General features: G+C 43.2%; 1 protein-coding gene across 3 annotated transcripts in view; it reads right to left on the reverse strand.

Moving 5' to 3' along the window:
• The window catches only part of TNS3 (tensin 3), a 621,029-nt gene that overhangs the window by 394,716 nt on the left and 203,789 nt on the right, over positions 1–22,524 (reverse strand). For all 3 annotated transcript variants that reach the window (XM_073630678.1, XM_073630677.1, XM_073630679.1), the window contains one exon: positions 16,112–16,187. In XM_073630678.1, coding sequence (XP_073486779.1) covers positions 16,112–16,187 — 76 coding nt within the window. The remainder of the gene's footprint in view (positions 1–16,111; positions 16,188–22,524) is intronic.

Genomic DNA, 22,524 nt, shown 5'->3' on the forward strand with positions numbered 1-22,524 from the left:
CTCTGACAGGTGAGTTAACCCTTTCTTTCCCTTAAAGGGACCACAGTCCAAACAGAGGGGAAATATAGGGTCCTTCCAGGACCCAGCCACGCGTCCTGTACAATAATCATAACAACTCTCTTCTATAGACTTTGTTAGTGACTTTTCTGCTTGTCTGAATGCGATTCATCAGCAATCACTGCAATTATAAAGAGTATGCTAACTGAAGAGAAACCTGAAAACTACTTACAGAAACTCTGCTACCACTATGTAAGACAGACAGCTTGCTCATCCCTGGCTTCTGGTATGGCATCACTTAAGGTACTGTTTTATAATGTGAGGGGTCTCCGCTCTCCACACAAACGCACCAAGCTATGGTTAGAACTTAAACGTTTAGGTTAGGGGCCCAGATAGTATTTTTACAGGAGACACACTTTAGGCAACAGTCCCTCCCCAAGATGCCCACACACCTCTGCAACCAATGGTTCTTTAGTAACTCCCCGGTTGCTAAATCTCACGGTACAGCAATTGCATTCCATAAATCATGCCCGTTCCAACTCTCGGAAAGCTGCCTAGACCCTCAAGGCCGCTATGTCTTTGCGAAAGAGGTCATAGCCGGCCAGAAATTGACCTTTGCGACCCTCTACGCGCCCAATGCTCAACAACTTTCCTTTCTAGATACAGTTTTGGAGAAGTTGGCAGACTTCCCTGAGGGCCTCCTGATTCTTGGGGGGGGGGATTTCAATGTCAGCCCAGAACCCCCTTCTTCCTCTCATGGCTACCGAGTACACTCAATCGCTGCAGAACAACTTCCTTATTGACACCTGAAGAGCGTTAAAGACTCCAGACAGGGACTATAGCTACTACTCCAGGGTGCATGAGGTTTATACCCGCATAGACCTTTTGTGTGTGGATCATGACACCCTGGAGTTGTTGCTATCGGCTGAGATAGGGAGCATCACTATCTCTGACCACGCACCTATCCTAGCTACGTATCCTAGCTACAATACAAATTCCTGATGGGTCCCCTAGGGCGTGGTCTTCGAGACTGAATGAGAACTTGCTAGATGATGCCTTGGTGGTATCCAAGGTGTCTGATGCCATCTCGCACTATTTTTCGGAAAATGTGTCCAATGAATTATCGGAGGGAGTAGTATGGGAGGGCCATAAAGCGGTGCTTAGGGGTGAGCTGATTTGGTTAGGATCTAAACTTAAAAAAAAAGGCAGATTGACTTTCAGAGAGTACTGACCGCCTTACAACAGACAGAGCTCAAGCATAAACACCAGGGGGATGCTGAAGCCCTTAGGCGTTTGGCTGACCTCAGGGAGTTGTTCTCGTGCATTTTGTCCATAGGCAACTACGCCATCTGTCTCACAAATACTATGAGCATGGCAGCAAGTGTGGCAAAATGCTTGCCAGGGCACTTCGGAAGAGATTAGTGGCTACCCACATACATAAACTCAAATCCCCTGGTGGTGAGGCGACCCAGATGGTTTCATTATTTCAGGACTATTATATGGAATTATATAATTTAGATAAGAACGACCCCCTGGCAGAGAAAACTTCTAGTTGTGCGCCATCCGCTAATACCTCGCGTCTACGGGTCTCCCTTCTCTGACGTCGGAACAACAACCAGATCTTGAATCTCCTATTTCCACTCAGGAAATTTCTGCAACAGTAAAATCTTTGCCCAATGGGAAAAGCCCTGGTCTGGATGGATATACCAAAGCGTACTACGCCAAATTTTTCCCTCTACTGCTAAATCACCTATGTAGGTATTTCAACTCATTCGCCAATAGTAGCCCAATCCCACCCGAAGCCCCGTTGGCTCATAGCACAATGCTTCCAAAAGAAGGTAAAGATCCTGCCCTCCCCCAAAGTTATCCGATATCACTACTCAATGTAGATGTAAAAAAGTGTGCAAAAATATTGGCAAACCGTTTAAAAAAACCCTTTACCGTCTATTATACATCCTGATCAGATGGCAGTTATATCAGGTCAGGAAGCTAGGGATAACTCCATCCGGGCCACGCAGCTTATCTATTGGGTACGAACTCGCCAGGACTCCATACCCTACCTCATTCTGTCTACCGATGCCGAAAAGGCATTTGACCGGGTTGACTGGTCGTACCTCAGAGCGGCCTTGGAGGCCCTGGGCTTAGGGCCTCACATGCTAGAGTGGATTATGGCCCTCTATACGACTCCAAGTGTGATGGTTCGGGTAAACAGCCTCTTCTCCCTTAGGTTCCCAATATGGAATGGCACGAGACAAGGATGCCTCCTCTCTCCCCTTCTTTTTGCCCTGGTTCTGGAACCATTTCTTTAAACATTTAGGGCAAGTGGCGACATAAGGGGGATAACAGTGGGGTCTACTGAGCACAAACTCTCAGCTTATGCTGATGACGTTCTCTTCCACCTTACGAATTGTCTCGCTGCCTCACCTTATGCAGGAACTTCAACTTTTTGGGCAACTATTAAACTTTAAAATCAACTACGCTAAGTCTGAGGTTTTGCCTATTACCTTATCTACAATGCTAGCTACCACCTTAAGGGAAGTCTTCCTGTTTACTTGGGCTACATCCTCCATTAAATATCTCGGGATTCAACTCACTGACCGTTTTGAAACGTTGTACTCTGCCGACTATCCTCCACTATTGGGCATGGTGCGTAGGGATTTGCAAAGCTGGACAAAGATAACCTTCATCTGGCTAGGTTGGGTTAATATAGTTAAAATGAATATCCTCCCTAGGGTATTATTCCTTATGCAGATGCTACCTGTCTCCCTCCCTAAAAGCTTCTTCACCCAATTTCAGAGTTTTCTAATGAAATCTGACTTATTAAATATCTCATTACCTAGAGACGAGGTTTCTTCATTGGTAGCGTTATTTCCTTTTCATTGGCAAGAAGTATCAGTGGAATATTTAGGAGTTAAAATTCCAACAGATCTTACTCTGGTTTACGAGCTAAATTTTCTCCCACTTCTATTACGAACACAAACCGAATTGTTATCATGGTCGAAGCTTTCTTTACCATGGTTTGGCCGTATTAATTCTATTAAGATGGATACTCTCCCAAAGTATCTATTTTTATTCCAAACCTTACCTATTAAATTACCTAAAACATTTTTTAAAAAATTGAACAGTTTTCTATCACAATTTGTTTGGAAAACTATCAAACCTCGAATTAACTGGAAAACACTTTGTCGATCCAAAAATCGTGGAGGAGCAGCTTTGCCAGATTTTGAGTTTTATTATAAAGCAGCTATATTTTCTCATATTCTAGATTGGTTCCATCACCCCGACGATAAACAATGGGTTCAATTGGAAATTGGCTCTTCCCCACTGAATCCTAAAGCTGCCTTGTGGTTCTGTTTCAAAGATATAGGATTGCGGTCTTCTTGGCCTTGGCTTACTTATACGCTTTTGGAGAGCTGGCATCATTATTTAAAATTATTCCCTCTGTCTACTATCCCAGCTCCACTCACTTCTTTAAAAGACAATCCTTCTCTATCTATCGGTGTGCATTCAAATGCTATTCTAACCTGGGACAAATTCTATTGGCCTCAGATTAGGCATATGATTTTGGAAGATATCTTTATGCCATTTGTACATTTTCAAGCTCTACATGATCAAAAAAAGGTACCGTACATACTCGAGTATCCACTTCAGCCCCGGAAGAATTTACACCCTTCCTGACCAGTGCGTTTTTTGTGATTCGGCACTGCGTCGCTTTAACTGACAATTGCGCGGTCGTGCGATGTTGCTCCCGCATTTTTTAAAACTTTTTGATATAATAAATAATCCCAAAAAATATTTAAAAAAACACTTTCAGCACATTTTTTTGTGCTGAAAGTGCCCCCCTTGGCTTATACTTGAGTCAAGCACTTTTCTGGTGCAAAGAATGACATTTTCCAAACCGATTTTGGGGCCCCGTATCTCGGGGCCATTTGGTGATAGGAACCCGAAATTTGGTGTGCAAACCCAGTGGAGCTAGCTGGGGTTCCTAGCACCAAGTGGCCCCGAGATATGGGGCCCCAAATTCGGTTCGGAAAATGTCATTCTCTGCTGCAGAAAAAGTGCTTGACATTTTCTGAACCGATTTTGGGGCCCCGTATCTCGGGACCACTTGGTGCTAGGAACCCCAAATTTGGTGTGCAAACCCAGTGGAGCTAGCTGGGGTTCCTAGCACCAAGTGGCCTCAAGATATGGGGCCCCAAATTCGGTTCAGAAAATGTCATTCTCTGCTGCAGAAAAGGTGCTTGACATTTTCTGAACCAATTTTGGGGCCCCGTATCTCGGGGCCTTTTGGTGATAGGAACCCCAAATTTGGTGTGCCCAGTGGAGCTAGCTGGGGTTCCTAGCACCAAGTGTCCCCGAGATATGGGGTCCCAAAATCGGTTCGGAAAATGTCAAGCACTTTTTCTGCAGCAGAAAATGACATTTTCTGAACCGACTTTGGGGCCCCATATCTCGGGGCCACTTGGTGCTAGGAACCCCAGCTTTGAATATGTTGTAGTGCTAGTCCCAAAGTCGGTCAACTGTGTCCATCTGCAGCAATGTCATTTCGGGACCCCTTGGGTCCAGAGACCCCAAATTTTGGCTGCAGCTAGGGGGCATCTAGGAACCCTTAACTACCGAGTTTGAAGTTCAGGGGACCTATGGCTGTAAATGGGCACAGTGAGGCATGCAAATGGGCATTGTTGACCCTCTTTTCCACTTACAGTAGCTGCGTATTTCTCACCCTAGGCTTATACTCGAGTCAATAAGTTTTCCCAGTTTTTTTGTGGTAAAATTAGGTGCCTCGGCTTATATTTGGGTCGGCTTATACTCGAGTACATACGGTATATGGTTTGTTTGCAATTGAGGAGTTTTTACTCCTCTTTAACCCAGAAACACTCTATCCATCTACCGCTTACAAATTTTAAGCAGCTATGCATATCTCTGGAACCACCAACACATACTATATCTAAGATATATATGTTATTATCTATCTTTAACTCACCTGGTTTACCATCATATACGGCCAAATGGGAGATGGAGCTAAATAGATTAATACGAGCGGAAAATTGGGATCAAATTTTTATCAATACCCATAAACTTTCAATAGCTTGTGATACTCAAGAGCGCAATTTTAAACTGCTATCTAGATGGTATGGTATGGTACTCCAGTTAATTTAAATCAAATTTTTCCATCACAATCAGATATATGCTGGCATCTCATCTTTGGTGGGCTTCTCCCCCTATTTACAAATTATGGGATCAAGTAATTAGCTTATACAATTGTGCTACGGGTGAATCAATTAACAACTCGGTTGAAGTAGCTCTCTTTTCTTTTTTACCTCGATCATTATCTAAAACCAAAAAATCTCTTCTTTTCTTTGTTTTATTCTCTCAGCTATTAGACAAATGATACCCAGATACTGGAAAACTTCTACTGCTCCCTCAATTCCGGAGTGGATTGAGACTCTTAATGGTATTATGCATTTGGAGATATTGGTAGCTGAAAATAATGATATTATACAGAAGGTTAATGGGGTGTGGCAGACCTGGATAACATTTAAAGATTCATCAAAGTTCTTGGAATTTTTTTTAACTCCTAAGACTGTTTTTTGGAAAATACATATTCTATCTTTGTTTCAAATCTGTAAAAAGTTGAAGAAAGAACCTGTAATTGTAAGAAAGTGACACCATTATATATGTTCTCCCCCCGTTTTTTTTTTTTTCTTAAATCCCCCCCCCCCCCCCCTTTTTTTCTGTCCTTAATACAGAGGGTTTTTTTTTTTTAGAGGGATGTGTTTATTCTATAAGCTAGTAACTACACAATTAATGAACATCTCAGCTATCAATATGTATTCAGGATGACTGTATTGGTTTGTGTATAGTTTGTTGTTGTTTGTGAAAAACTTTGAAAATTAATCAAAATATATTGGAATAAGTTTTCTGGTCGGGTTTGTACGGAACAAAAAAAAAAAAAACACGGTTGGCCATGTCCCTACTTCAGAGATCTAAAGGGATGGGGAGTTTAAGCCTCTCTGACATACGCCGCTACTATAGGGCCATAATACTCCAACGTATCCTAAATTGGTGCTTTCATACCCGTTCCAAAGTGTGGGTCTCTTTGGAGAAGAGTCTGGCAGGCCGCAACCTATCGTATGCCCCTTGGTTGTCCCGGGAACACAGAGGGTTCTCAAAGTCAGTCTCCCCACTGACTACTCCTGTTTTACGAGTCTGGGACCGCGCCCTGTATTGCCTGGTCCCCTCTGGGTCCCCGCTGACACCACTAGGAGGCTTCTTATAGTTCCCTCCTGGGGAACGCATGGGTCCTGGGTCACTGACAGCAACCCTAGTTGTGGCAAGTTCTTGGAGAATGGCAGGCTGATCCCCCTAGAAACTCTCAGGGATAGATTTGGGTGCTACCCAATGGGACTGGTGGCGATATAAACAGTTGCACCATTTTTTTGAGACCCATGTAAGTTCTCTTAGGTAGCTCACTACCCTTACTCCATATGAACGGCTGTTCATTGAGAAGGAACCTGTCCCTCATACCATGCCAAAGCCGTCCTTTATCCGGGAGTGGAAGCGTGACTTGGAGCTGGAATTCTCAGCGGAACAAACTACACACATGCTTAACCTCACACATACTAGCTCTATAGACTTCAAGGCAAAGGAGACTAAAAAACTGCTGGCACGCTGGTACCAGTTACCTGCAGCCCTTTCCTGTATCTACCCCTCTGTCAACCGTTGCTGGCGGGGATGCAGGTCAGAGAAGCACACTCCTTCAGCTTTGGTGGGAGTGTCAGGTGATTCGTTCATTCTGGTTTGACATTCAAACTCACATAAAAGATGCTCTCGTGGTCGACATCCCGCTTTCTCCAGCTCACTTTCTCCAGCACATCCCTACCCTCCCGTTGAGTCACTACAAGAGGAGTGCGCTACCGCACCTCCTTAATGCAGATAAACAACGTATACCTCTCTACTGGAAACATCCACAGGTGTCCACTACAGCTGAGTGGCTCAAGAAAGTGGATGAGATTAATGAGGCAGAGGAATGGGTGGCAACGTGTAAGGACATACACACGCGGTTTACCAATATCTGGACACCTTGGCAGAAGTACACTGCTGACCCGGACCCAATGCCATCCAGCCTGGAGGTTGCATTGTTGGAGCTGGCAGAACCCTCGCTGAGAGTACCTACTAACTGTGATGCTTATGCCTGAACCCAATCTTTACAGTCCTTCCTGCTGTTCTGATTTGTTTTTTTTGTTTTCCTCTTCTGTTAGCTGGTTCTTGTGGGAGACTACACTAAGCTAAATTATATAATTCTACTATTTTTTTTTGCTTTTTCCTTTATTCCTTTATTTTTATGCTATATGATGTGTTTTTCTTTCAGTTCCCGTTCTTGTAATATATGGTATACTGCACTAAGTAAAGTACTTGACCTATAATCCTATTGCATTAGCAGGGCTCCTGCCCTGGGTGGTCTGGGATGGGCCTGGGCAACTGTACCCCTAGATGGTTTGATGGTGGCCTTGTTGCCCCCCTCCTCCGGGGGTGGAGCCGGTGGGGTCTTCCGCGGCTTCTTCACGGGGGGAAGCCGCGGAATTTCTAGAGTTGATCTATAGCATGGATCTCGCATTTTCCCCAGGGTCACCTAGGGGATATCCCCCTAGAAATGTAGCTTCATGTGTTTCCCCCCTTCCCAAGTTTCCCTCCCCATCCCCCTTTGTATCTTATGTTTTTGTATTCAGACATGCCAAAGCATTTATCTCTGCTTCCTTATATGCAAACCCTCATCAGTGTGGCATCGTTTGATATGTTGTATTCTGTGTCAAAAATAAAGATTATATTAAAATAAAAATTAAAAAATTTAAAAAAAGCACCTTATTGGTTCCATTAGGCACCTTCTTAGCAAGGATTTCACTCACTTTATCAAATGTTCTACAGTATATAAGCTTTACCCAGCTACTGTTCCTCATGGTCGGTCTTTAAGTATGCCTCTTACCATGTTTATGAAAGCTGTAGCACTTGCCACCATCCCTGCCCATATAGCTGAGAAATTGCTGTTAACTGGTTTAGTTACAATTAGCAGAGAATTTGCTACACAATCTCTAGGGATTTGGCTGCAACACAATGGGGTTGATTTATGGGGTTGGCTTTTTTTCAAAGCTTAATTTAACAAGCTGAAGTTAGAAGCTTATTGGCTACCATGCACAGCGGCACCATATTTTGCACTGTCCAGTTTTAATAATGTTTTCTGTGACCTAGTCAAATGCTATAACCCCAATAGTCACAGTTATTGCAACTGCTTTATAATCCCAGTAGTTGCAGTGATTGCCACAAACAGCCTCTAAGAAGTTATGCAACAAGCTCCATGCTTTATGTCAATTTGGTTTTTGAATTCAGACATTTTAAAATGACAGTCAATCTTTTTTTTCATGAATTTAGTGAAAGAGTTTGCACTTTTGGAGAATGGTCCTAAAATGTTAAAAATTCTATTTTGTTAACATTATTTTGTCTTTTCACAACTTTAAAGCCCAGATACAGATGAAACTGTTTTACTTAATTTAAAGAGAAAGGGAGGGCTCATAACCTCCATTAGGTTCTATGGAACAGGACCCTTCAGTTTAATATCGGAGAGGGTAATATAAGCCTCCTGTGTGAATTTCTCCTGGATGTCACAACCGCTATCTTTGGATTCCTCCTTTTCACACTTGGCAGAGGACTTTTATGGGACTTTTTACATTTATTTTATACACTGCCACACTGGTGTTTATAATTCATTTGCATAATGTTATATAAAGTATGTTATTTTGTAATATTGAGTTTCACATGCACTGGTTATAGCGCTGCACTTTATTTCAGTCACTCCATTAGGTTCTGTCTGTGTTCCTGCTGAGATTTTCCTTCGCTTATTATTCTGTCTGATGTCTATTAGCTCAACAAGTAGTATGGAGAAATCTCCCCTATGAGGAAAGATTTACTAAAACTGGAGAGTGCACAATCTGGTGAAGCTCTGCATAGCAACTAATCAGCTTCCAGTTTTTTGTTTTTTTGTTTTGTCTAAGGCTGGCCATAAATGGGTCGAATTCTGAAAGAATTTTTTTTTTTAAAATCTTATCTAAGAATTTTCGTTCAAATTTTGCACCATTAGTGGGCCGCAGCAACGGGCGCTTTTCATGCAGTCATTGAATTTGAGTGATGTTGGAAATTTTTTTTTTAAAAACGATTTTCTAATGATGGGAGATATAAATCGAAAAAGAAATGCACATGAGCACAAGAAAAGAAAAATTCCCATAAAGAAAAGAAAAAAGTCCCAAAAAGAAGATTCCTGGCAAAGAAAATTATTTTCTGTAGCAACAGGAGGTGAAATTGAAGGCTTGGTTGGTCGAATTTCTAAATCAATGATAGCATCATCAGATCACAAAACGCACAAAATTTCTGATTTTCTAAAGAATATTTGTTTGAGAATTCGACCCATGTATAAGCTTAATTGAATAAGCTGACGTTAGAAGCTTACTGACTACCATGCACAGCTGCACCAGATTTTGCACTCTGCAGTTTTAGTAAATTAACCCTACAGCAACTAAAACCTAATAGAAGTTAATACTGGGTTGATTTTTGTTTTATATGTTGCCACTTTGAGGAGATTCTCCTCACTTCCTGATTTGTCTAACATCAGTCAGACAGACAGGAAGTGAGGCGAATTCTTTCAAACGAGGACAAAGACAACAACAAGGTTGTAACCCCACAAAACTTTTCACTCTGTCTTTATAATGTTCTTAAATTCCTACAAATCAGCAAAGCAGATTTACATTTTTTCAAGAGTCCCATATAATTAATTCTCAATAGATATACCTCTTCCTTAACCCCATTTACTGCAAAGTCACTGTAATTGACTGACAGTTTTCACGTGATCCAGAACCTGACCTGGGAACACACAGTGAGCACGCACTCGGCTCGCAAACCTGCCCTTAAAGTGATTGTAAACGATCACCTTGTAAAGCAACCCATTCAGTTGAAAATAGAAATGAAAGGCAAAACATTTTTTGTATAGATATAAAAAAAATACCTTTTTCCCCTTTTTTACAAATGATCACATTCCCTCTGTTCTCAGCTACATAAGAGTTGGGGGAAGAAGCAGCAGCTCACTGAGCTTGCCAGTGAATGGCTGTGCAGCGGGGGCGTGTCAGGAAATGTCTGATCTTTGGAGGAGAGCATAGCTAGAGAACCGACCATGGTGTGCTCTTCTGCTTAGTGTGGTCAGTTTTAAATAGGTAAGCAGAGGGGCCGGCAGAAACACCAGGGATTTCACACAAAGGAAGCATACAAAGAGAACAGGATACTTTCTCATACAAGTACATGGTACAGCAGCCACATATCCGGAATATGAGTTGGAGTAACAAACGCTTTAGGGCAGAAATTATCTCTTACAAAAACATCCAAGGCTCCCATGGGTCAGCTAGGAGGGAAGGGAAGCAAAACCAGCAATACACATCTAGGTAAGCGGGCACAGGTCTATAAATCTTTCTAGGCAGAACTGTGTTGGACAGCACCATTTGAAGGGCCATGACTACCCAGTGGGCGACCTGTATCTGAAGGGTACAGCAGCTCCTGGTAAGCGGCAGAGCAGGAAAAGATCAACCAAGGATACCAAGTGTCACAACATTTCTCCTCCCTGTTGTTGTAAGGCATTCCATGCGTTCAATGTTATTGAGTTTAGACAGCCAGAGAAATGGGGGGAGTGACTAGTTGTTTCCATAGGGCAGGGATGCAGGCCTTGGCTGCACTCGGTAAAATTAACTTTTTCATAGCCAGTATAATCTTAGATAATTTAAACATGATATGAATCATGTAAAGGAACAAAGATTAAAAGCCCAACAAAAAGAAATACCCTTGCACTGGGGCCCCACCACACTGCAAGGGTTACATGCTCATTAAAGGTTACCTAAAACAAAAATTTAAATACTGCATCTTACCAGTTCTTACATGTGGTGGCTGCATTAGCATTCTTTTTCCAGCCATTATTTTATTTTCACTTGCTGATCCTGCAAATAACACTTCCTGTCCTTGAGTGGCTATGCTCACCTCTCCAATGTATCTATGAAATAAATCATGGTTGGCATCCAGGCTTTCCTTTAAACATATCGGTCTTTGTTTATATGAATTCTACATATGAGATGCTAAGATTAGTAGTTTACACAAATTATTAGTTTTTTTGGTTAAGCCCATGTGCGCACACACATGTGGTGCAGGACACCGCATGTAATTTACACAGGAATCGCAGCACATTCCTGTGTGAATTACATGCGGTGTCTCTGGGATGCATTTTGAGCCATGGATTTGTATGGCTCAAATCGCACAGCATTCGCACCAAACTCCTGCAGGACCCTTATTTTGTCTGCCCCGGAATGGAATTGCACTGCGTTTTACAAACAGATTGTGGGGTGTCATTAACTTAACATGCACTCCGCAGTCTGTTCACATGAATGGGTTGTGATTTTCATGCGGTGCAGAATTTGCTGTGAATTTGCACCGCATCTAGTGTGAACCGAGGTTCAAGGTCAGCTCACAGAAAGTGACAAGGAAACTACATTTCTGGCAAGATCCATAGAATGATAAGCAACAATATATTACAGGAAGATTTTTTTTTTGGCCATCCTATGGATCAACTGTGGGAATAGAATTGTGTATATGAGGGTTCTCTATTTATTTATTTTTTGCTATTGGTTCAACTAGCTGGACTTGTGTCTTTTTTTCTCAACCTTAACCTAACTATGTACTGTAACTATGTAGCCATTTTTTACTTGGGTTTAGTTATGCTTTAGGTCTAAGGTTGAGTAATAAGGTGCGACGTTTACCTAGTAGTTTCACTACAAATCGCAAAATGCAGGTTCAAGTGCCATTATTTTTAATGGCACGTAAAACGCGGTATGGTTTTGCTGTGATTTACTGTGTGGCAAACTGGATCGCGTGAGCTTGTTGCCCGAAACAATCTTCTTTTAGGCAACAAGCTTCAAGTGATGCAATCTGCCGTGACTGCAGCGTGATAAATCGTGTTAAAATGGCGGCAAAACTGCACTGCCATTGAAAATAATGGCACCTGAACATGCAATTTGTGATTGCAGTATGTTTTGAGACCGCTGACAGAAACGCAGCGATTCTGCCCGAGATCCCAAAAATAGGATTTTTATAACAGCTTACCTGTAAAATCCTTTTCTTTTGAATTACATCACTGGACACAGAGCCATAGTAATTACTATGTGGTTATAGTCCACCTTCGGGTGCTGGACAATGGCACACCCTAAACAGGAAGTTGCCTCACTATATAACCCCTCCCACTACTGGGAGTATCTCAGTTTTGTAGCAAAGTAATACACGTATATACTAGAAAGAGGGGCGGGACCTCTGTGTCCCGTGATGTACTTCAAAACAAAAGGATTTTACAGGTAAGCTGTTATAAAAATCCTATTTTCTTTAATTGTACATCACGGGACACAGAGCCATAGTAATTAATATGTTGGATGTCCCAGAGCAATGCAAACTGAGGGGAGGGAGACACAACCAAAGTAGGGCACCATGAGATCAGAGGATTTATACTGCTGCCTGCAGTACACTGTGTCCAAAGGCGACATTCCTCGTGTTTTTTTACATCCACCTGATAGAATTTGGTAAATGTATCGATTGAAGACCAAGTTGCAGCCTTGCAGAATTGAGCCATGGAGTCTTGGTGATGCACTGCCCATGAAGCACTAACAGCCCTAGAGGAGTGCGCTTTGATTTGAGAGGGTAGAACTACCTCTTTAAACCATAAGCTAGAATGATTACTTGTCAAATCCATTTAGAAATAGTATATTTCGATGTTGCGTGTCTTCTTTTAGGACCTGCAGGCAACACAAACAAAACATCCGTTTTCTGAATCTAAGCAGTCACCTTTAAGTAGACTGACTGCTCTCACCACATCAAGAGAATGTAGCGATTTTTCTTCCATAGAACAGGGTTCTGGAAAAATGAAGGTAGAACAATATCCTGGTTTAGATAAAAACCTGATATTACCTTCGGTAAAAAGTTAGGATGAGGACGTAATACTACCTTATCCTTGAACAATAAAAATATGGCTCTTTACAAGAAAGAGCAGACAATTCTGATACCCTTCTTGCAGCAGATATGGTTAGTAGAAAAAATAGTTTCCTTGTCAAAAAAGGACCAAGGGAATATGTCATATCGGCCCAAAAAAAGGCTGTTTTGTAACGCCGACAAAACTAAATTCAAGTCCCAAGGGTTCAGGGGTTACCTAACCGAAGATTAAGCCATGTTACCCCCTGAATAAAGTTACGAACCAAAGAATGTGAAGCAAGTGGTAGTTGAAATAATACCGAAAAGGCCAAGACCTGTCCTTAGAAAGCACTCAAGGCCAGCCTTATTTCTCACTCCATCTGCAGAAAGTCAAGGATTCTACCTTTGAATTATTTCCTGGGGTGCAACTCCTGGTTTCATACCAGGAGACATATGTTTCCCAGACTCCATAATATATCATTATGGAGGCCGGCTCCCTTGCATTAACCAAGGTAGAAACTACAGAACCTGACAGCCCATGCTTCTTCAGAGTGTGGGTCTCAATAGCCAGACCATTAAATTTAGCGTTTTTAAAGTAGGATGGAACACCAGACCTTGCGAGAGAAGGTCTGGCCGCGATGGTAGGGTCCATGGGTCCCCTACTGCCCTCTTTACGATCTCTGCATACCAAGATTTCCTGGGCCCGCTGGGGGCCACAAGAATCAACGACTTCCCTTCCTGCTTGATCCTGCGAAGAAGTCGTAGATGCAGGCAGAATAGGAGGGAATGCATAAATCAGTGAGAACCGATTCCACAGGAATAGGAAGGCATCCGTTCTGCATACTAGCGGATCCTTTGTTCTTGACACAAAGTTGTTGATTTCTTTGTTGAACCTGGATGCAAACAGATCTATGTCTGGGATCTCCCATCTTTGACATATTGACAGGAAGATATCGGGGTGAAGAAACCATTCTCCCGGTAACAATTGCTGGCGACTCAAGTAGTCCGCCTGCCAATTTTCTATTCCTAGAATAAGACTGCCGATAGGCAAAGTACATTGTTTTCTGCCCAAGATAAGATATGATTCACCTTTCTCTGGGCCGCACAACTTCTTGTGCCCCCTTGGTGATTAATATAGGCCATTGCTGTGGCATTGTCAGATTGAACCCTGGCAGGATAATAACGTAAACTGACCGTTCAGGCCCTCAGGACCAAGAGCTCTGCCTGAATTTCTAAAATGGTAAAAGGCAAGTCTATTTCTGATCCGGTCCACTCTTCAACTCTTGGACAGTTGCCTCTTACAGGACTGTTCCCCAACCTAAACAAAAAAGGTTGGCATATGTTGTTACCACTTCCCAGGTAACTGAAGGAAGGATTTTCCCCTTAGTAGATTTTTGGACATGTCTCCTAGGTTGAGAATCCGACCTAGATATTCCAGGTAGTTGAATGTGGTGACCATACTTTGGTCTAAGCGGGCTACCGACTGGTCTACCAAGAACAGATCGACTAGGTAAACCATGATCGTTATACCTTGGGCCCTTAATCTGGCTAGAAGAGGGGCCAGAACCTTTGTAAACACTCAAGGTGCAGTAGCTGGACTGGAAAGTAGAGCTACACACTGAAAATTAAGATTTTTCCACCTTAAAAAGTAGATATTACTAGAGAGCGGTCCCCTGAGGGAATTTGTCTTCTCCTGCCCCTAGTTCCTCAGTTTGAGGCTCCTGGGTAATGGAAGAGAACCTGTCGCATTTTGACCCACACTGGGATGCAATGAAAGTCGCTTTTTTTTTTTTTTTTAATTATCATAAAATCCGACGGGATCGGCTGAGTGAGGGAGGGATGGTGTGGAGGAGACCTGGAAGCCGCCGCCGTGTAGGGGCGGAGAAAAAAAACAGCATTGCCAATCATTTTTAGTTCTCCCTTATACTCAGCCTCTTGAAGAGGGGAAGAGTTCAGCTCAGATGGGGATGTCTGGTGGAAGCAAAACCCTCCAAACTTACTGGAGGTCTGTCTGCTAGCCAGAGGAAAAATTCTGCTGCTTCTGTGACACAGCGTGATCTCTGAGCAAATCACGAGAAGGTACGTGCTCCATACAGCCCCCAGAGATGACACTTAGGCATGACAACATTTACTTTAAAAATTCCTTAGAAAAACTCCACTTACCTTTTCCGCCACAGGGTTTTCTGTGGTAAAACCAACAGACCCAATCTTCACCCTTCATGGTGGGTTCTGTTAGCAAACCTTCAGGAACCGGGGCCCCTCAGAGAACCCACAATCCTGGACCTGTAAAAAGCGCCCGCCAGTAAAACCTTATGGCCTTAATACCAAAAGTACTGGATCCCGGGGTCCAGCTCTCTAAAAAGAGAAGCATTACAAGCAAAACCTTGTTTCTTCGGATACAAGGCCCGGGTACCATTCAATTCTAAAAGACACTTTGAATGGGTTCGGCTGCATAGCTTGCCCCAGCAAGGATTGCTCCAATGGAGTGCAGCACAGCACATCTTCACTCGTGACCAACACCTTAGACACTGGCGAAAAAAACTGAGATACTCCCAGTAGTGGGAGGGGTTATACAGGGAGGCAACTTCCTGTTTAGGGTGTGTCAGTGTCCAGCACCTGAAAGTGGACTATAACCACATAGTAATTACTATGGCTCTGTGTCCCGTGATGTACGATTAAAGAAAACACCAAGTGTGAATGGAGCCTTATTCCTTACTCTAAAATGCTCCCTCCATATGTGTAACTGGTCTCCCGCAGCCTTCTCTGTAAGGCACTTTGGCCAGCGGTCATGGGCTCCCCTTCTCATATATAATGTAGGATGAATAATCCTGCATTGTATGTGATAAAGCTGAGGAACCACCCACAACCCAGAGTGACAGGAAATGGAGGAAACTGCCAGAGCCTACAATAGAGTAAGGAATACCCCTTCTTCCTCTATTCCCTAGCATTAACAAGCATTTAACCCTTACAGTGCATGGTCTTAATTTTACATCCTATAGTTGGGCTTTAATGTACACAAAAATATACAGAAATTAAACTGCTGTTACCTTTTCTCATCAAAACCCACAAGGTCACTTACCATGATGTCACCCTTGATAAGTTGAGCTGGTTCAACGGCTATATAAATCCTGTTCTGTGCCTCAGGAGTAATATTGCTAAAGAGAAATAAAAACAATCAATCCATACCATTTCTAAAAATCAAAATAAATATAACATTGTGATAACTATTATTATAGTTAGAAAGAAACACTTATAATGAAAAAACAGGGTAAGGACCAGAGAAACATGCTGTATTACACACAAAAACTGTCAGGGAATGCTGAGGCAGATCGTAGGGAGGATATGGAGAAGGCTGGGACTGCAGATCAGCATACACAAGCAGAGAGGGAACAGGATGCAGAAGATCTGTTTAGCAGCCCTGGTGATGCTGATGACACAGCCTCTCCTATTCCCCTGCTTGCTGACACTGTACAGGATGAACTGAAACAGCCTACTCTGGCAGGAATACCGCGTGCAGTGCATATGTGAACAGCGTCGGTCAACACATTTAGACCCCTTTCACACTGGAGGCATTTTGCAGGCACTTTAGCGCTAAAAATAGCGCCTGTAAAGCGCCCAAAAAAAGTCTCATCTGCAACCTCAGTGTCAAAGGCAGAGTGCTTTCACACATCAAAAAAAGTCCTGCTAGCAACTTCTTTGAGGCACTTTAGGAGCAGTGTATACACCGCTCCTCACGCGCCCCTGCCCATGGAAATCAATGGGCAGCGGCGGCAAAGCACCTGCAAGGTGCCTCGCGCTTTTAACCCTTTATTCGGCCGCTAGCGGGGGTTAAAAGCTTCCCACTAGCGCCCAAAAAGCTCTGCAAAAACTACGGTAAAGCGCCGCTAAAACTAGCGGCGATTTACCAATGCCCCCGCACTGGCAGTGTGAAAGGGCTCTAAAAGATCAATTTGGGTGCCTGCAGGAACAGATGTCGCTGCTGCGCCAAGACCTCCAAAAGATCCGGGAGAGGACGACTGCAGTGGAGAGTAGAGTCAGTGATATTGAAGACAAGCTGCCACCTATGGCTAGGGAGAGCTGGGCAGCTCACAGCTGGCACAATACACTAACAACAGGGCGGAAAACATGAAGAACAGTCTGTGACAGAATAACGTCCGCATTGTGGGGCTGCCGGAAAAAACAGAGGGCAGAGATCCCACCACCTTTGTAGAAAGATGGCTTACAGAAGTGTTTGGTAAGGGGCTTTCTCACCTTTTTTTTTTACTGTTGAAAGAGCTCATCGCACTCCAAGCCGACCACTCCCTCTGGTCCGGCCCGCCCCCCCCATTTTGAGGTGTGCAAGGGAACGTGCTACCATTCAATATAATGGCACCAGAGTGTCTTTTTTTTTTCTTATGAATTTATCTATTTCTTTAACAAATCCATAGCTGCATTGGTCTTATTTTACACTGCCTTGGGTTTGACTTTCAAAATGCCCCTATCAAGTGCAGTCCATGTTACCTTCAGGCCAGGATTTAGGGGGTGCCCTGGCATTCCAGGAGGAGCTCCAGAGGGTCCGGGGGGGGGCATGGCAGGTCCTGCCATTCCGTGAGGTCTGTTGTAGCAGGGTGGCACAGGTCCCGAGGCAGGTACTGGGCCAGTCCCAGAGGCTGCAGGTTGAGGTAGTGTTGGCATCTGTTGCATGCCTGGCATGGGCCTTTTGCCCTGCACAGCCATCTGTAAGTGGTCAGGTAATGGTTGACCCCTGGCCAGCATCTTGTACGCCATTATCTGTGCTCGTAACTGATGCAACTGATTCTGGTTAAAGGGGGTCAGACTGCGGCTCGCCTGCTGCTGTTGCTGAGGGTCTGGGTTCTCCATGGTCACTCCTCCTGAGCTAGAGGGGATTGGAGGTCCAGGTGGTGGGCTATTGGAGGGCACTGGGCTTGGGACATGCTCTGAGCTGCCTAACGGAGACGGATAGCCTTGAGAATGCTGATCCATTGGACTTAGTGGGGGTCCCATACCAGAGAGTCCACCAGGCCTCATTGCCATCCCTTTCATCTGGTTATAACGTGGGTCTTCCGGCATGTTCTTCTCATGTATGGATTCCATCGGCTTGTGCATCTGATGCATGTTCTCTGCAGGATATCCGCTAGGTCCCTGGGAAGGGATAGGAGGACCAGGGCTTGGTCTCATCATACTGTGCGCTGATCCAGGCTAGGGGCCAGCATAGCACCAGGAGAAGGCCCTGGCCTGGGGGACTGCACAGGCCTAGCTAGGGGTGCCCCCCACAGGCGGATCGGGGGTGGACATTGCTTTCTGGAAGAGATTTGGTCAGTCCAAATCTGCTAAAGTGCTCCTCCTCCTCTCCTCCCGCAGTCTCCGCTCTCCACCAAACCCGCAGCCCTTCCCGGCCGCCTCCAATGCTCAACTCAACAACCAGTGTCTTTCTATCCTGATTTCTCATAAAACAAAATAAGTGCAGCGCATTGATATTTAAGACAATAGATGAAAAAAAAGTCCCCAAGAATTCAATTCAAGCAGATGAAATCTGTCAGATCAGATCTTTATGTCACTGGTCAAAGGAGATACAATCCCAGTGTGATATATTCGCTTACCAGATGCTGTGGACCCCTGCACAGCAGAGGTCAAACTCACGTGTTTCCCCTCAGGGATGTTGGTGTCCTGGAAGCTGTCACTGGAGCCGAATCCTGATGTCCACACACAGGCACGAGTCTCCACAGGAAAGGGCCCCCAAGCACTATAAGAATCTGGAGCGGGATATCCTCACAAGTATCTCCCCGGTATCCACCAATGAAAGACAGAGAGAAAAGGTTCTCTAAGAGTAGTCCGTTTATTCAGCTTAAAAATGTGGTAACAACCACAAATGAGAAGGCGCTCACAGGCGCTAAACATCAATTTCACAGTGTAGAGTCGGGCTGCGGTGCACGAGCAGACCCGACAAACAGGCGGAGGCAGCGGGTGACGTCCGTGGTTAGGCTCCTCCCCCCGTACGCGGCGTTACGTCCTCTAGGACTTCGTCAGCGAGGGGTGGAGCCTGACGTACACCCTTTGCATTTATGTGTTACGTTTACGGTGTCCTCACAGGGTCACAGGTACCAGGAAGCAGAAAAGCTTCCTTAGCAACTGTGCCCTAGATACAGCGCGTCCATTGGGGGACAGCAACGTTACATAGATAAATCTATGCTATAAGACAAGATTAAAATTGATCGCTGGATGGAGATACCCGATGCTTTATATTCTAAAATAAGCAAACGGCCCTTAAAAGTAATATATGATATAAAGACATGATAAAGCATCTTATATATCCTCATACAAAGAGCAGGGCGGACATCATCCAATACTAAAATACTCTAAAGAAGTCTCCCGCTGTCTCCTCTGTTTACATAAATCATCCTTAATAAAAAATACTCTAAAACCAATAAGAAAAGGGGGCACATAACACTTAAAGTTACAGCGTATAGAATAATGATGCAGTAAAAAATCACACTATGTATAAAAATGACAAAACTCAAACACTATATTTTATAAAATGTAATACGACTATTTGTTGGAAATAAAACAATTAAGATCGAATTCCACATTCAATCCGTTAGGGAATAGTACCTGGGTCTCATGAATCCACATGGATTCCCGCTGGCTTAACTGTCTAATAGAGTTACCCCCCCGCCAATGTGGATTAACTCTTTCAATACCCCAAAATTTTAAGTGTCTAGGATTGCGGTCATGACATCTTCTAAAATGTTTGGAGACACTATGAGTAATGAGTCCTTTTTTAATGTTGTTCACATGCTCCGCGATGCGGACTCCCATAGGTCTGGAGGTCCTCCCTACGTATTGGAGCCCGCACTCGCATTCCAGCATGTAAACAACCCCCACCGTGTTACATGTGATGAATTGTTTGATATTGTATTGCTTATTGGTGGTAGACACTATAAACTCTTTCTTTCTTTTCATATTCCCCTTGCATTGCTTACAGGCCGGACACCTACCACATGCGTAAAAACCTGTAAGCAAATTACAAATCCTATTTTCTTCCTTGAATGTTGGGGGATCCACAACACTGGGTGCCAAAATATTTCTTAGTGTTGTTGGTTTCCGATATACAAATTTTGGACGGGGAGGCAGTGCTGGGCCCAACACGTTGTCTCTTTTAAGAATTTCCCAGTGTTTAGAAATTATTCTCTCGAACTTTTTATATTGGATGTTATAATCCAGGATAATTTTATACTCAAAATTATCGTGAGATGAGTTGGAGTCAATAGGTTTTTGAGCAATAAGAGAAGTGCGTTGTAAACCACCCATTGCGGTATGATAATTACCAACCAGAAGAGGGTTTTTTAGGGAACCCCCAATCCCAATGGCCAATACCATGGGAGGGCACCCCGGGTGGAAACAATGGGGGAGGAAAAAGAAGGGAAAGAGAGGGCGAAGAGCCGGAAGAAAATTACAAAAGAAAAAAATCACACTAGGGACAGGGATCTATAATATTAGCGGTACAGTCTTGTCAGAGGATGAACTGAAGGTTTTAGATAAAGGTCTCAAGTTTGCCCCTGTAAAAAATTTTAATAAATTTCAGACATACATCAGCCTCCAAAAGTTCATTAGGACACTCAATATTAAAAGATACTTTTTATCTAAACCAGGGGAGAAATCCAGTCAGATATGTAACACTGCCCCCACAGGTGGCCATTCAGGCCTGGCTAATAAATCCATTTTCCTTGTCAAAAGAAGTTTATTGAGTATACAATGTTATAAAGATACATAAAGTAAGTTTACAAGGATCTATAAAGTAAGCTCATTGTTTTACAGTAGGGTTTATATAGGTAAATATCATGAAATTTCAAATATTAAACATTGGGTTCACGTAAACCTAAATTAAAGATATATATAATTTCCTTAGTTACTTTTGTAGGTATTTAAATGATTTATACCTACTATACATATTGTTTACAAGTAGAGTGTATATAGGTCAAATAAATTCTGATAATGAGCTTTAATCGTAAGGTGGAGAAAAGGAAAGAGAAAGAAGAAAAAGGGTTGAAAGGTAGAGGTATGGTCCACAAGGTTGTCCCGCTCGTCAGTTTATTATTCTTTTTAGTTCTCTTTGAAGCCTTAGAATGGGTGTCTCTGTAAGTCATTTAATCTGTTACCATGGCAACAGGACAGAGTCATTGAAGTTTGACAGGAACTGTTGTTTTATCCAAGGATGCCAAAGTTTTTCAAATTTTGGAATTTGATTTTGATCGATGGCTACCATCTTAGCATGGGACATTGTATTATTCATTCTGTGAATTGTTTCTGCTAGTACCAATGTAGGAGATTTCCATGCCTTGGCCACTGTTTGTTTTGCAGCCGTTATTAGTTGGATCATTAGTTTGAATTGAGAGAGTGTTAACCATTCCGGTTTTAGATTAAGTAAAGTTAAATATGGATCTGGTTGTATTATTTTTTTAAATATTTTAGATGCAATCACGAAGACTTCCTTCCAGAAGGTTTGGATTACTGGGCACGTCCACCATATGTGTAAATATGTGCCTATTTCTGGGCATCCTCGAAAACAAAGAGCTGAGGTATTAGGTGAATATTTTGCCACTCTAGCGGGTACAAGGTACCAGCGAGTTAGGAATATATCCATTTTCAATCCACCTAAAAATGACCATCGTCACATTGAAGTCTTTAGGAATATGGTTAGCAGTGATCTGCAGGAGATGAAGGTCAAAAGGATAGGTGACCCTGCGTATCTTAAAAGGGGTATTAGTACATTGGAAAAAAATAAAGACGTTGTCATCCGCCCCGCGGACAAAGGGGGAGGGGTCGTCGTTATGAGTAAATCATATTACAAATCGGAAATGGAGCGACTTTTATCTGACAACAAAACTTATCAATTATTAAATAATGACCCAGTATTTAAATTCAAGGAAGAACTAAACCAGCTTGTCACATCAGGCAAAGCACAGGGAGTATTGAACAAAAAAGAGGCCTCTTATCTTAATCCCAGTGCTTTCAGAAGACCCATAATCTATTTTTTGCCCAAAATTCATAAGGATGCCAGGTCCCCCCCAGGCCGTCCTATCGTTAACGGTATAGACTCGGTTACTGCTCGCCTGGGTCAATATATAGATTATTTTTTAAAACCCTTAGTGTCCAATACCAAAGCATATCTGAAAGACACTAAACACATTATTCAGATTCTGGATAATGTTATATGTAAAGAAAATAGTCTTTTAGTTACTGCGGACGTAAGCTCTCTCTACACCATTATAGGCCATAGGGATGCCCTTGCGTCTGTACAATGGGCTCTTAATGGTTCTAGTCTCCCCCTCCCTGTAAAAGATTTTATATTGAGGGCTCTGGATTTCTGCCTATCCAGAAATTATTTCTGGTATGGTGGGAGATTCTTTCTCCAAACGCTTGGAGTCGCAATGGGGGCTCGGTTTGCGCCCAGCGTTGCCAATATCTTCATGGCACTATGGGAGGAGGAGGTGG

The sequence above is a fragment of the Aquarana catesbeiana genome, linkage group LG05 (assembly GCF_042186555.1).
Source record: "Aquarana catesbeiana isolate 2022-GZ linkage group LG05, ASM4218655v1, whole genome shotgun sequence".
Classification (NCBI taxonomy): domain Eukaryota; kingdom Metazoa; phylum Chordata; class Amphibia; order Anura; family Ranidae; genus Aquarana; species Aquarana catesbeiana.